Genomic DNA, 16,479 nt, shown 5'->3' on the forward strand with positions numbered 1-16,479 from the left:
ACCCATATGGGACCCATATAGTCTGCCCTCCTTGTCCCCACATGGGTCCCACCTAGGCATGCTGGCTGGGATGTAACATCTATACCAAAAATATGTTTTTACATATGTGTTAAAACTGCCAGCATGTTGTGACAGCATCTTACGACACATAATCTGTGAAAAGATCCATCTCCTCCACCCCTATGAGCTGCTCTTACTATCTGAAGAAATGCACTGCTCCCAAACAAAAACAACCAGTCAGAGGAGGAGGGGCTTAGTGCTGTCAATCAAATCATGTACTTGCTGCTAAATGTGTTGATGGCATTACAGAAAAAACTTTTTATCCACCATCATTGGTGGCCATGCTGTCTTAGCATTCATGACAGAACGTCCTACATGCAGCAGGAAGAGAGCTGCATGTGTTGGTGCCTACCACATGGAGCGGTGCCTGACAGCGTCAAGACCCGCCTCCTTTGCTCTGATTGGTTGTTTGTAGTTAGTACTGGGAGAAGGCAGAGGATCTCAATTTTTTCCTTTTTTTTTCATGGATCATATCAGACTATCACAACATATTGACACTAATATGTAAAAAAATATATAATAATAATAATAATAATAATAATAATAATATATGCACTAACAGGCCTTACTAGGAGTGTAACTGTTACATCCAGCTCATAAAACAAGCCGGTACAGAAAACTGGATTGAGAAGAGACAAGATGTTGGCAAACATGAGTATTTGAGGAACGCTACAAACCAACTCCTCTTATTGTCTCCTTTTAAGAAAGGAAATATGTTCTGAATCACAGTCTGAGTTTAACCCCAGACACCAGTTTGGATTTTGTATTCTGTATTTTTTGATACTTGAAATGTAGCTGTGCTGTCCTGTATTCATCGCTCTGTATGTTTCTGTGTGTGCCTCTATGTGTGTGTGTGTGTGTGCGTGCGTGCGTGTGTGTGTGTGTGTGTGTGTGTGTATAGACACTGTGGCTACAGCAAAGCGTTCCAGGACTCCGATGAGGAAAAGATGCATTACCAGAATGGTCACGGTATGTTTACTTCATTCCTCAGTTGTCACTAGTTATAGATTACAACACATTTCTTAAAGGGACAGTATTGTGTTTTCTAGTCATAGGATCATTTTATAGCACAATTAAGTAACTATGTTAACTTCAGTTGCATAGAGCAAATAAATATGATTTTAAAATTTTTGACTTCCCATTTTAACACCTTGAAATTGGCCCTCTGTTGCTTTAAAAACTCCTGCTCTTTCTGAAACTCCGTCCCTAGGAAATCATCACAACCTGGCTCCATTTTTAGCTCTTAAACAACGTTTTTACCGGTGTTTTACTAAGAAGTAGCTCTTACATTGACAGACGTGCAGATCCACCAGGTGTTTGCTAATTATTGCTGGGCTAGTCTGAAGGATCTGAGCGGGGGAGGGCTGCTCTGTGAAGCAGCATCTCTGAGGAGGAACTGCGCCTCAAAGGCGGAGCTAGGTCCAATCAGGCATTTTGCACAGTGAGTGGCTGACATGGAGATTAAAAGATTTCTCAAACATGCATAAAAGAATGAAGGCAACACTCCAGGTATGTTTTTTATGAGGGAGCAACATCATAACATGATGTAAAGCTCAAAAAAAGTCGATTTTACATAACACTGCCCCTTTAAAGGGATTGCATTTTCATCCACATATAATAAAGGAAATCCTCAGAGCAAACAGCTTTCATCAGCCTGTGCTTGCAGGAGGCCGCTCTCTTCCTCCCCTGTCTGTTTGTGTTCTCTCCTTCTGTCTCTCTGCCGGTCCTTTCATCAGGCTTTCCCGGTGCGCTCCAGCGACTCGGGCTCAGATGTGATGCCGCTCCCGTCCTCCGCTATGTGACCAAATGCTAATGTTGTTTATCTTAGTGTCATTCCCCGACGCGAGGTTCTATATCGACCCGCACACATACGAGGACCCCTGCCAGGCAGTCCACGAATTTGCCAGAGAAATTGAAGCTTCCAGGATCAAGATCGAGAAAATCATCGGCTCAGGTGAAAAAAAAAAAAAAACGTGGGCTCACTCACACAGAGACAAACACAGAGGCACACACACACAGAGTAAGACTCATTGAGTAGGCTAACTTAAAATCATTGGCCGGTGTAAAAGGCTGCAGGGTGCAGCGGAGAGGAGGATGGCGGAGTGGAATCAGAGCGTTGCGTGGAGCCGTCAGTCACAGCTCAGCAGCCAGGCAGGGAATACTAACACCGTGTCAGCTCCACAATATGACTGCTGTAGCTACACACAGACACACAACGTGGAAATCAGAGCTCTCCTGACTGCAAGATAAGAAGCAAGTTATACTTGGTTCCTGTATTTGCTATGTGAAAAGTCAGGCCTTAAGTCTATTTCTGTCTCTTAACTTAGAAAGCAAATTAATTGACAGTCTCATTCATAAAACCGGCTGCAGAATGTGTGAAGGTAAAGCTGGGCATACACTGATTTATCGGTGCCAATTTCCCTAATTTTGGGAGATTGGTGATCGGCCGATACTTTTATATGAAGCTGATCTTTCCCCCTGATCTTATCTACCTTTGCAAAGGTCTAAGATCCTCTTCTGTTCTCCCCTGAGAGGTTTGACCGTTAGCCCTGCCCTCCAGGTCATGTGTGCATGTTTGCAGTTAACAACAGTCACCCCACTGTTGCCAATTCAGGGACTTTCTTGCTATATTTAGCCACATTTCAGACACAAAAATATTTGTATCTTACAAAATCAGAACTGGCAGGCTTTTTGAAAATTGGTAATCAACAATCGGCCAGAAAACTGCAATCGGTACAATCCTATCAGAGTCCATATTCAGTACATTGGGAGATGTTTAAAATCCAGATTTCATAATATGAACCTTGTTACAATGTACTGGCTTTTTTAAGCTGCAGAGTATAATTTCAACACTTAGTGCACTGGTTTTGTTTAGTCTTTTTGACATCCAGCTCACCAGTACCAGTACGTCTTCATTCAAACTCTTCACAATTCTCGAATTGTGTTATTTGTATGTTCTTAGGAACTAATGTTTATTAGTTCTTAGAAACTAATGTTTATTTTTTCCAAGAGTTTCACTTATCGAAAAGGAAAAATGTTCTGTTTCAATAAGTGAAACAGAACATTTCAAATACTCTGCTGTCGCTTTGTCATGATTTCAGGAGAATTCGGAGAGGTGTGTTACGGACGGATGAGGCTTCCTGGGAAGCGGGACATCCCCGTGGCGCTGAAGACGCTGAAGGCGGGATACACTGAGAAACAGAAGAGGGACTTCCTAGCTGAAGCGTCCATCATGGCCCAGTTTGATCATCCAAACGTTATCCGACTGGAAGGGGTGGTAACTCACAGTACGCTGACGCCAAAACACTCCATCCATTTGTCAGTATATTAGCCAGGAGCTGCTGGACAAAAAAAGATGCTCAGTGTGCCAAACACTGAGCATCCAATGAACTGAAATTCTTTTGCAGTTCATCGGATTTAAACCATAAGTTTCTGTATTAAATTTCATTGGGATATTTTGTGTCCAAAACAAAGTAATGGATAATTGTAAAGAGGAATGAAAAGGAAAACATGGCTGTCAAAACAGCTTGAAAAGACTCTGATCTCACAAAATAGGGGTCATTCTCTAATGCCTAAACTACAATCCAGTGCAACAATTACCATGAGTCATCTCATTAAAAAAATGAGGTAGAGAAGTTATACAGATGTCAGCCCTTCATTTGAAAAGCAGCAAAAGACCCAGTCATTAGAAATGAACTCTCCCCCATCACCCTCCCATGTACCTTACACCATAGCATTTAGTCAGTTTAAAAAATAAAGGTCTTCAGTAGATGTGGCATTATATGAAGTAAAGCCAAGACTAAACATAATTTATGCAAGTGAAAGAAAATAAAATTTTTGGAAAGCCTTTTAAAAAAATGTTTTAACTACTTTAAGTGACTCTTAAGCAATATTGCCAGTTTCCTGAGGTCAGGTATCCATAGCAACAGGACAACGGACAAGAGAGGTTAGAGATGGAGTCTTAGGGTGATTGTTGGCAGAAGGGGAGCTGCATTTTTTTTCTAGAATTTTTTATCTAGAAAAAATTCTAGATAAAGGATCGTGACAATGTTCCCAATCCATAACGTCAGATCTATTTAGTGTAATTCTATGTTTTGTGCTCTGAGCAATGTCATGCTTTATTATTAATATTATATTTAGAATCCTAATTTCACTTTCTGAACCAGTTGAAAGGTTTTGGTGTAGTTTATTTGAAAAAAGTAGATCGGTGCATCCCTGCCTTCTGCACATCTTTACCAGGTGTACTAATAAACATTACAAGCTTCGTTTATGAAGGTGGCTGAATATTTCTGTGTGTGTATTTGTGCAGGTAAACCGGTGATGATCATCACAGAGTACATGGAGAACGGCTCTCTGGACGCCTTCCTGAGGGTCAGTATTCATTTATAATCAGCTGTTAAGTCTTCTTGAAACAATGTTTTCTGTTTTTATACTGCAGCTCTGTTTTTATTTAGGTTTGCTCTACATGTAAATCTTTACTTCTCCTCTTAAAACGGTTCATTTGTTCCAGTGACCAGTTACAATTAGATCATAACCCAGTGGGAATGTTTCCATCCAACTGAGAAAAAAAAAGAAGAATTTTAAGCAAACTTTTAAAATGTCCCAAAAAAAGAAAAAACAATCTAGGGTGTGTTGGTGTCTCCTAATAGAGAATTGACCAGGATATGCTAAATATGATTTCATCAGATGATGTTGTTATTCTGTTTTGGCTGCAATAAACAAGATGTATAGATTGCAAACTAGCATGGACCACACATTTGAATAAAATTGAGAAGTTTGGACTTAGAAAGTTTTAAGCGTTTTATGCGTCTGGTATGGCAACCAGGCAACCATCATTAGACGGGAGCAGAAAACATGAAGTGCAGAAAATAACTCCACTGAAGAGTCGGTTCTCTGACAAGACTAGAGGCTTTTCTTTGTGAGTCTTGATGCTTTGTTTCTACTAGGTTCACTTCCAGGTTACATTTACAATTTCTATCAGCTTCAGTCTTTGCTTCTATGAAAATGCTTTAGATTCAGACTTTAAAGCTTATGACATTACTGCTTTATTGTCTTATCTTTAGTGTGTTCTCTATCTTGATTAAAATCTACTCGGCTCATTTTCAGTATCATCACACTCATTCTTTATGTTTTTTCCCTAATATGCCCCTGAAGGCTCCAGAAAGTATCTACCCCCTCACAGACCTTCTGTTTTTTTCCTTTTTCGTTGTCGCACTAAATGTTTCAGATCATCTAACACATTTTAATATCTGACAAAGATGACTTGAGTAAATAGAAGATGCTCTTTTCAGATATTGATTTCATTTATTAAGGGAAAGTGTTGTTTGTTAGTTTTTGAGCAGGAACTGCATCATCTCAATCCAACTGAAATGAAAAACTTGAACACAGGAACCGTTCATCGTCCTGCCGCTCACACCAAGTGCGCTTTATGTTAAGGTGATGGTTGGATAGTTTCTGATTGATTTCATTGATTGATTTATTGGTATAACTGTCAAGTTGTCCAGTTGCTGAAGGAGCAGATCAAAGGTCCACCTATGGTGAATGCTCTGTTCTTGTATTGTTCTTTATCAGGTCCAGAGGATGTAAAGATGCCGTCATTTGGTTCCAGTCTCTTATTGTGGAATCAAGACTTGAGACAGAACCTTCTGTCAGGTTCTGAATGGGTCGTAGGTTCACTCCTGGAGTTTTTTAGCAGGTTGACTGTTTGGAAACTTCACCTGACGTCTCTGTTTTAGTCACGTGTGGTTAATGACCGTCACTGTGGTATGCTGGAGTTCCAGCGGTTTTGTAACCTTTTAAAGAATGACTTTGTTTCTTACCTGGTCTTGGATTTCGTGAGGTTGAGGCATTATTTGCTTTGTGAGATTTTGAAGGTTCTCTTATTTTTCTTAGTGATTTCCTTATCCTACAGATCAAACAGTAAAGAGGCATAATTGAGGCTTATAAATGAAACCTCAAATAGGTGATTTATTATCATTATAGGAAGGAAGCAACCGAGGGCCCAGACTCTCAGCAAATCGTAAAACCAGAAGCTGGTCTTTACCAGTCTGTACTGGATAAGTTTTTTAATATATGAAATTTGAAAACTACTTTTTCCTCAGATTATTATTTATTTATTTATTTATTTATTTATTTATTTATATATATGATAATGATCTGAAACACTCGAGTATGAGAAAGAAACAAACACTAATCAAGTCTTTAAGGGTATGGAGACGTTTTCGCAGCACCATAACCATCTCCTCTCCTCTCCTCTCCTCTCCTCTCCTCTCATTTCTTGTAGAGACACGATGGTCAGTTCACCGTCATCCAGCTGGTCGGGTTGCTGCGCGGCGTGGCAGCAGGTATGACCTACCTGTCCGACCTGGGCTACATCCACCGTGACCTGGCCGCCCGCAACATCCTGGTCAACAGCAACCTGGTGTGTAAGGTATCTGACTTTGGCCTGTCCAGAGTCCTGGAGGACGACCCCGACGCTGCATACACCACCAGTGTGAGTTTTCACATTGAGGCAAGCATTGATGCAACAACACACACTCACACACATTCAGAAATTCTTTCAAATGAATTGTCTGGCCTCAAAAGAGGCAAGACTTTGATAAGAACTGATTAATAATGCAGTGTTAAAGCATTAAAGACTTGATTTACCAACATGTTAGAAATTAGATTGCCTTGTTCAGCTAGATGATGTGTTAAGTTGCTTTGAGAAACTTTTTCCCATTATTGGCTCCATGGAAAAACTTGTCTGATTTTCATTCCAAACAGGATTTCTCTGGTTTCCTACCAGTCGTTCACAAATGGAAAAATATTCCTATGGCAAAATATTTGATACTGATGTTGATTTTCATTTGTTTGATAAGGCATTTTAAATGAACAGTGTGGATTTTATAGTGGTTAGCTAAAGTAATCACACCCCTTGAATGTTGCCACATGTTCTTAGGCTACAACCACAAACTTAAATGTATTTTGTTGGATTTTTTTTTTTTTTGTGAAAGATCTATAAAGACCAAGGGACACAGCCAGGGGGCGCTGCGCTAGAGGGGCCGTCAAAACGATGGCGGACTGATCATTTGATCCAGCTAACGTTTCGGGTCGTTAGTCGCCAGTCTGTCACAGGGCAACACAGAGACAGACAGGACAAACAACCATGCACACACACACCTAAGAGAGACAAATTAACCTGACAGTCATGTTTTTGCACTGTGGGAGGAAGCCAGAGTACCTGGAGAAAACCCACCATGCACAGGTGGGTTCTCTCCATGCAGAAAGACCCCAGGCTGGGAATCAAACCCAGGACCTTCTTGCTGCAAGGCAACAACTCTACCAGCTGCGCCACTGTGCAGCCAAAATAAAATATTCGACAGTGTAACATCTAGGTTTGAGTTAACTTTAGTCTTTAATTTAGTACATTTTTCTTTCTTAAACATTTGATCTTAATTATATCCTTTAAACATCTTATCTATGATATGCGCTGGATATTCTTTGAAAGTCAGATTTTAAAGCAAGTTGATGAAGACAGTCTGAAACAGGCGAAGGATCGCTCTGTGAGACAAACAGCAGGGAATCTTTCAAAGTGTAGTCATTTTAATTTGGAAGAAAATTAAAGTTAATTAAATCTACTTAAAAATGACAGAAAACTTAATGACAACAGGAGCGGGTGATCACACATGAACACGCACACACACACATACACACACACACACACGCACACACACATTTCACACTGTTAAAAGAAAAAAATGAACTCATAGTTTGACGTTTGGCCTAGAAAGTAAGACAAAGTAAAGTTTGGTTCCAAAACACTTTTACAGAAGCAATACAATCAAATTCAATCAAGTCATATGAAAGTGGGAGCAAAGTAAAAATTGTCTTGGTTGTGGAGGGTCTTCACTCGGGAGTAGCTCCGTATTAATCCTGCAGCCCATTGAGAGCTAAAGTATTGAGTTTCAAGTGAAAAAAGTAAAAAGCTTTCAAAATCCGATTCTATCACTTAACAGCGCACAGATGAAAATAACGCGTTTGTTTGTCCCTGTCTGTCTAAGCACAGCAATCATATTACAGAATGCAGAGGGATTATGAGCAGCAGCTCAGCGTCGTCCTGATAGGAGAGGGATCACAGAGATAGTGGAGAAAGCACAGCGTCATTACAGCACACCTCCAATTAATGCTCGATAATACTTGGAGATTAATAGAGTCCCCATTACTGCCATGAGATTAGGAAACTTTTACCAAAGCGCCACATTTTCCTGAGATAAAGGCGACGACAGTTAGGCTGAAGTATGAAGGTAAGATGTGTCGCCTTTACACCTTCGTGTTTAGCACTTTTGTTTGGTTTTCGACATTAAAGAGAAGCAAGACGAATCACCTTTCTTCAAAGAGGAGCAAAATAAATTGCAGTGCTTAAGTAAATTACACCGAATTAGTTTAATGTAACCACAAAGGACCATATTTGTAGCTATTAATACACTTTTAAACTACAGAATTCTCCAAGCTGAATAATAATAATAATAATTGATGGACAGTCTAATCTTTCGATGGCACCCACAAATTTCTATAATTAGTCTCAGAAGCTGGCCCATATTTGCTGTTTCAAAACTCTTTGAAAGTTTTGAAACGGGCTGTGATTCTGTACAATGAAGAGGAATAAAACGTCTAGCAATCTATGACAACATGAGTGAATCAGTAAAACAACTAACTGCTGGGTTACTATGGTGTCCAGTTAGTTTTTTTCAAAAACTTACGTTAACTTTTTGCATCCAGTAAATAGACCTGTTCTACAAGTAGAGCTTAAAGGTAAAGGTAATTTTATTTATATAGCACATTTTCAGCAGTTAGGCATACAAAGTGCTTCCATGCTGAACACTTTGTCTCCACTGCTCATCTCCTCCTCCTCGGTGAAGCATGCTAGCAGCATCATGTTTGGTTGTTGCTCGTCTTCGTCAGATTTGATGGGAAGAAAGGTTGAGCTGTAGTTGGTGCTCCTGCACAGCGTCACACAGGCACACTTAAGCTTTTCAGGCTTTTATTTACAAAAGCAATCTGGAAACAATTTCACTTCACAATTACGAGCTACTGGTTTTGGACAAACACAAAAATATCAATAAAATACATTCGAGCCAGTGGTTTATGTCAAAATGTGGAAAGGTTCAAGGGATGGAAATCCTTTTTCCAGCCTCTTCATCAGTCTCCATCCAATGTCTTTATTTCACTTTTATTAAAAAAAAAAAATACTTTTTACATATTTGTTGAAACTGTCTCTATGTTGTGACAGTATGGCATGAGTCAGATAATCTGTTAAAAATCAAGCTCCTCTGACTTTTCCCAGTGCTCCTAGTGCTAACAAGAAGCAACCAATCAGAGCCAGGAGGAGGGGCTTACGGCTGTCAATCATTCGCTCACCCCTATACCCTCTTCCTCTCTGCTATGAGTCCTGTTGTGATTGCTAAGTCTAGTTAGCATGGCCACCAACATATAAACTTTTTTTTTCCTGTAGCGCTGAGTTGTTTCTCTCCCATTAGCACATTTGGCAGCGTGTTCATGAGGACGATTGACAGCGCTAACACCCTCCTCCCGGCTCTGATTGGTTTGTTTCCACCGGTGCATTTTGATCAGTCTTTTCACAGATTATCTGTCTCATAGTATGCTGTAACGACATGGTGACAAATATGTAAAGATCATGTTTTATTCAAGTTTCATACTGCAGCTTTAAGTTTGCTGCTGTGAATATAATCGTTGCCAAAAAATATATATATTTAAAGAGTAAATAAATTGTAAAATAAAGTATACCTTATGATGAATCACGTGGTAAGATAACTTTAAAGATTACTTCCAGTGATGATCAACGTATTTTTTGAAAAACTGCTCAACTGCAGAGGAGCAGCATATAACGCTGTTGGATTCTGTTTGAACGGACTGATCAATAGGGCGGAAAAATCCCAATCCGCTGGACGGCTCCGGAGGCCATAGCCTACAGGAAGTTCTCCTCCTCCAGCGACGTGTGGAGCTACGGCGTGGTCATGTGGGAAGTGATGTCGTACGGAGAGCGGCCGTACTGGAATCTCACCAACAGAGACGTGAGCGTCGTTAGCCGAATCCGACTTTTGCCGGGAGAGTTCTTCCCTCTGTTTGCGCCAGTGACGCGTGGCTTTTGCTGAACATTTGCAGGTCATTAAGTCTGTGGAGGAGGGCTACCGGCTGCCCGCACCGATGGGCTGCCCTGCAGCCCTGCACACGCTCATGCTGGACTGCTGGCAGAAAGATCGCAACGAGAGGCCGCGCTTTTGCCAGATAGTCACCATTCTTGACAAGCTAATCCGCAACCCAGAGAACCTGAAGTCCATGGACACTCTCTGCAGGTAAGTGGGAGGCTCGCCGAATCTCTGTGTGCGGCGACGCGACGTGGCTCTGCTGTGCAACACGCCCAGCTTAATTTGATCAGACGGTGTGCCAGCATTTCATTAAATATTGGTTTAAGTGATTAGGAGATTAAGCCACCAGTCAGAGGAAAGGCACCACCTCCAGAGAAGAGGATTTTCAGGACAATATATGCCGACAGACTGTAAGGCTACTAGGTGTCCTACTGAGAGAGGCAGAGTAAATCCAGAATCAGTTGTCTGCTGTCAAATGTGGGTGTGGTTGGATAAAGTTAGAGGTTTTTCCTCATCATTTTTGTGATAAATTATCTGTGTTAATTACAGTCCATCCTGTAGTATTGATGTTGATCCTCAGTAAATCTGGTAGCATGTTTGAAGCTGGAACTTTCCTGAGATCATGAAGTGTAGATTCTGAGTCCTAAAGAGTTATTGGTGTGTGAGCATCATGCAGCAGCAGAAGATATAATCTAGGCTTGAGATAGAAGACAGTGGAAGGATTCTCTTAGGTGCTTTCATACCGTCTCCGTTTTGTCCGCTTTAATCAAACTCCAGTCCTTCTGCCTAGAAAGCTTCATTTGCGGAGATGTGAAGGCACAATCAAAGTCTGATGTGGACTAGAAAAGTGAACTCTGGTCCTTCTATTAATCTAGCTCTGGGTTCAGTTGAAGTGAACTCTGCTTCAGTTTGAATGCATTTGTGAACACCAAGTGGACCTGAAACCCCTTCAGTTTCTTGCTTCATCTAAGATTTTTTTTTTTTTTGTCCAGTTTCATCTCCATCCCATAACCGAAGCCTTTCCCTTTTCTCTTTGTTGCAGTTTAAGCAGTCCTCCATTAATGGAGAGAGCCATCCCTGACTTCAGCAGCTGTAACTCCGTAGACGAATGGCTGGACACCATAAAGATGGGCCGATACAAAGAACACTTTGCAGCAGGGGGCTTCCACACTCTGGGACACGTCATAAGCATGAAGCAGGGGTGAGTCAGCACTATGATGGAGAACCTTAAACTATGAAATATGAAATGGTTGTTGTAAGTAAATCAACTAAATTAAATGGAATTAAGACATTTAATTCAAGTGGTTATGACTTGGTACAGAGCAGTGATCATTAAGTAGAATTAAGAAGAGAAGTCACAAAGCAGACCCAAACAGACTAAAAAAGCAACATTAATCAAATAAGACAAAAGTTAAGAAATCACAATAAATCCCAGTGTTCTTTAGCTCACAATGTGTTTTTTTTTTAAAGTCCAGAGCACAGCCAGCTGTTCACACAGCAACCTTGTAATCTGCAGAGCGCTACTGTAATGATCAGCAGTTTCATTTATGTTTATGTTTTGATTATTTCTTCAATGTTTTTCTTACACTTTTAGTTTATATCTTGTGTTACTTCATTCATTCTCAAAGTTTGTGCTTTAAAATGTATTTTCTAGAATACTGTCTTTGTGTTTGCTGGTCGGGTTTTCTTTTCTTCTTGCTTTGTTTGTTTCTCACCTTCCCAGCTATTCATCATTTCCTCATTTGCCTCTGCCTGCTCCCTTCACCAGCTGATTCCACTCAACTGTGATTAGCTCTTCCGCTCTCTTTAGCTGTGTTTCCATTGACCAATTGAACAATTTGACATTTTGAAAATAAATTTGCAGCAATTAAAAAAAAAAAAAAGTTATTTGCTAAAAGGTTTTGGCTCTAGGTTGAGGTGATTTGTCTGTGGTATTGGAATTGCTTTAATTGCAAAACTCCAATAAAAATGTGTGGGGTTTTTTTTTGAGTGTGTCTCACACAAGTCACATGATCAACAACGGATGTTGCCACTGGTGCAAATCATGAAGAAGAAGATGACAGGAAGTAGCTGGAGGATGATGGTGCTGCATGTTTTTTAATGACTTATCGCGTAAACAAATGTATCCACAGGTGATTTTAATTGCCTTTCTTATTATCTGGAAACACAGCTATTGCAAGGTTAGTTTTTTTGTTTGTTTTTTTACATTTGCGGAATAGTGACAATGTTTTGTGCACATTTGTGTTGGAAACGAAGCTTTTTGTCTTTCTGTCAGTCCTTGTCCATTTTTTCTTGTCAACTTTGTTTTTCCTCCTTGTTCTTTTCTGTTGGTTCAGTCGTTTCTCTGTCAGTTTTTCCAATCTCCTTGTAAGTTTCCATTTTGGACATCATCTTACACTCTGGTTCATTGCCTACTCTTGGGTCCGACCCCTAAACACAACCAGCACACACAGTCTCAGAAAGTTCGAAAGCCCGTTTAAAGGGGAGGTTCTTTTTTCCACAGCACTGCTTTTGCCAGTGTGGATGATGAAAATGATTCAGTTTTCATGTCTCCAGGGACATCCAGAGGCTCGGCGTGACGCTCATGGGTCATCAGAAGAAGATCATGACCAGCGTCCAGCTAATGAGAGCGCAGGTCCTCAACAAGAGCGTCCCATCGGTCCACGTATAACTCCAGAGCCGAAGTTACTGACCGCGTTACGGGCCCAGGCTTTTGTAAGGCCGAGAAGGACGCCTTGAAATACAAAAACGACAGGTAAACAGGACGAGACGCTATCTAAGAACTCTCCAAGATTTTTACTTGAGAATTTAAGAACAAAACGTAAAAGGATCGCCTGTGGAAGCAAGGAAACGTGACATCTTTGGGACCTACCTTTTCTTTTTCTCTTCCTACTGAATACAGTTTTATCTCTTGTTTAAGAATGAAAAGACTGCCTTAATTATGACATATTATTTTAAGTTTGTTGTCTACAATGAAAAAATAATAATAATTTATGGTGAATATATGAGAGTAGTGTGACTTCCAGTCCCAGGGAAGAGCCTGAGCCCTGCAGTGATGTAGCACGGGTCGCGCGTTTGGAAACGTTCTGATGCCGCTGCAGAAAGGCAGCAATAAACTTTAGAAGAGAGCGGTTCAGAATGAGACTGAAGTGGAGAACATGAGCTGGGGCTCACCAGAGGGCCTGGGTTGTCTCCAGCTTCACCCCAGATTTGAGCTCTGACAGCGGGCTGCGGTGTCAGACCTGCTTCCCAACACGAACCACGCTGGAGCTCTAGAACCTCCTGGCCGGCCGGCCTGCAGCTGCTGTACTTGGGAGATGTGTATAACTCAACTGTAGTGCACTTTATTCTACAATCTTTCCGTGTTCAAGAGGCTTTCTGGTCGAAACACAACTGAACACACGGCGCTAGCTAAAGGATTAGGTGATTTATCACATCTTTTATTTGCCAGACAATAAATATGCGAATCTAAAAGCTAAAGCCAGCAACACTCAGACAGTTGGGAGATGCTTCTGGTTTTTGTTTTGTTTTGGGGGGTTTTGTGTGTGTTAACATTACATGCGGTGCACAGGTAAATCTGTGGCCAGCTTGCTGAATAAGGGATTCGAAGTCTACCTCACGCTCTCAGCAGGAGACAGATCTGGACTGCAGGCAGGCCAGCTGAGCACAACGTTAGTATCTGAAATGTTGCAATAGAAATAAAACTCCTGAGAAACAAAACAATGTTGTGACTTTAGCATGTTTCCAAAGTAGCATTCAGTTATCCATGCTGTACCATCCCATAATATCAGAAATATGGACTTTTACATGTTTTTTTTTTGTATTTAGATTTAATATTTAAACAGTCAAAACCAGGCTTTTGTGATACTGTATAATGTTGTTTTGATCCAGCTCTCTTTGCTTCAACAACGTCCTTGCTGCAACAGTTTAGCTTAACAAACAGTAACATAAAAACAGTTTTTATGTTACTGTTGACATATTCAAATTTCTAAAGATGAAACATTTAAATCTAAGAACGTCTTTGTAATCCACTCAGACGGTAAGTGACATATGGTTGTCACTAAAATGTGGTTTTTAGTTCATATTTAGTTAACAATAAAGCTACTCTCGTTGCCTCTCCTAACTGTCTAGAGTGTTATGGTGCTAATAAACAGAAATGACGCCAACTCTAGATTTTCGATTTTGTCTGGCATGTAAAGGCTCAAAGAAATTAACGACAGATTCGTTTTTTTTGCTTAATTAAAAAAGAAACCTTTGAAAATAAGGTTTGTATATAAATTAATATATTTTATATTGACTATATAAACACACATTACAATGTGTTTTAAAAAGCACATCATTTGACAGGTTTTATGGAGTCCATTCTTAAAGGGATGCATTTTCTTATTAGAGCAGCCTTTGATTCAGGAATTAATTCAACGTAAGCACATCTTTAATGAAGAAAAAAAGTTTTACTTTCTTAAAGAAGAGAAGTTTCACATCAAAGTGAATCTGTGACGAGGCAATGCGGTGGCACAGCTGCCAGCACCACCGTCTTACAGCAAGAATCTCCTGGGTTTGAATCCTGGCTTTGCTTTCTGGGTTGTTGTTGTTTGCATGTCGTCCTTCGTAGATGCATGGGTTCTCCCCGGGTACTCCAGCTTCCTCCTGCTGCTCAAAACTATACGTGTAATTTACCCTTTTGTGTGTGTGTATGATTGTGATGGGCTGCTGATTTGTCTGAGATGTTCCCCCTGTGCTGTCCAAACATATTTGCGCCCACACAGATTTCTCCTGGGATTCTTTTTGACACAGATCATTAAACACATTTTAATATCAGACAAAGATAACACGAATAAATACATAAAGGAGGTTTTAAAAATAAATTTAATAATGAAAAGAGCCCCTGCACTCCAACCTAGCTGTAGGTTGGTTTCATATACAACTTGTCTGTACATGAAAAAGAAATCACTCATTAAACCTGATGGCTTAGCTTAGCTGTAACAGCTGCCATGGAGCCTTATTATCTGGCAGTGAGTCTTTTATTTTGAAGGAATTTTGGCCTGCTGTTTTTAGCAGGAAGAAAAGTTGGAGTGTTTTTTGGGGGGGGAGTTAACATGGACATCCTGTCTAAGGATCTCAATCGGAGTTAAGTATAGACTTTGACTAGGCCATCCAAAACCTTCCACTGTTTCAGAGGCTGGTGCTGCATAAGCCAGCACCATCAAGAGCAGGCTTGATGTTACAACTAAAACCTTTGTAAGATGAAATAACTAGAAAAGGACTTCGGAATAAAACTGATTTGTCCTTAACAAGAACTTTGCAAAATTATCTGTTTCCATTGATCAGATAATTGCACAATTTGACTCTATTTATATTCCTGTAATAAATCAAAATCATTAGAAAACAGTGTTTCACATTAATCCAGGTTGTCTTTGTCTGTTAGTAACATTTGTTTGACAATTTAAACTATTTGTCTGTACTGTTAGCTCATAGCTGGCTAACTCCAACACAGTATCTAACTTTATAGCTGCCAATTTAAACAAATTAATAAGAAGTTGTGTAATTTAGGTAGCACTCTTAAAATAACAGGATTAAAGTAAATTATGAGCGTTTGTTAAAAAAAAGATATATACTGTATATTTAAAAAAAAAAACTGAATAAGCAAAACAATGACTTTTACAAAGACATCCAGTCTATCCAATATGGCTGCCCATGTCCAACAAAGCATTTCCTATTTGCTAAATCAAGACAAATTCAGTTTCTTCTCCATCAGCGTTGATCGAATTGCCTTCCAAACTAGCAGATAATCGACATATTTCCAAACGTAGAAATGTCACAAATTACAGTCACCATTACTGCTCAGCTTCTTAATATTTATTCTATATACCTTTCATGCAAAAATATCACACTGCATATGTTTCACTTCAGATTTACACCTAATATCTTGTCGCTGTGTAACCAGACATGGACGTTTCCCATTCGCCTCAGATGTTAGAGCTCAGATCTGGAACCACGTTGACATGAAGATCTGCTTGTAGTCGTGGTCTTGGCTGCAATTAGCAGGACAAGTCATTTTGGTTTTCCTCTCCATGTTTTTGTGTTGAAACACAAAAGGAACATTTCATGTGTGTGTATTGAAACATAAAATGTCAAATGTGCTGATGACTACGTGCCATGTCACCAATACTGGAAACTGATATTGAACTCATATTGGTAACCTCCAGATGTCAGCATTCTGACTTCAGGTGCCGTTCTTGCTGTAATGCTAAATGGGAATTCAGAAAATGTG

General features: G+C 40.1%; 1 protein-coding gene across 4 annotated transcripts in view; it reads left to right on the forward strand.

Moving 5' to 3' along the window:
- The window catches only part of epha8 (eph receptor A8), a 154,964-nt gene extending 139,146 nt beyond the window's left edge, over positions 1-15,818 (forward strand). For 2 of the 4 annotated variants that reach the window (XM_015047130.1, XM_015047132.1), the window contains exons 12-20: positions 962-1,029; positions 1,889-2,014; positions 3,162-3,347; positions 4,370-4,431; positions 6,344-6,571; positions 9,984-10,133; positions 10,225-10,415; positions 11,251-11,409; positions 12,765-15,818. In XM_015047130.1, coding sequence (XP_014902616.1) covers positions 962-1,029; positions 1,889-2,014; positions 3,162-3,347; positions 4,370-4,431; positions 6,344-6,571; positions 9,984-10,133; positions 10,225-10,415; positions 11,251-11,409; positions 12,765-12,879 — 1,285 coding nt within the window. In that variant the 3' untranslated portion in view covers positions 12,880-15,818. The remainder of the gene's footprint in view (positions 1-961; positions 1,030-1,888; positions 2,015-3,161; positions 3,348-4,369; positions 4,432-6,343; positions 6,572-9,983; positions 10,134-10,224; positions 10,416-11,250; positions 11,410-12,764) is intronic. The other 2 variants (XM_015047131.1, XM_015047133.1) reach the window with 1 other exon arrangement.
- Positions 15,819-16,479: the final 661 nt, after the last annotated feature.

This window comes from Poecilia latipinna, unplaced genomic scaffold (genome assembly GCF_001443285.1).
Source record: "Poecilia latipinna isolate Pla-1442-1.1 unplaced genomic scaffold, P_latipinna-1.0 Scaffold809, whole genome shotgun sequence".
NCBI classification, from domain to species: Eukaryota; Metazoa; Chordata; class Actinopteri; order Cyprinodontiformes; family Poeciliidae; genus Poecilia; species Poecilia latipinna.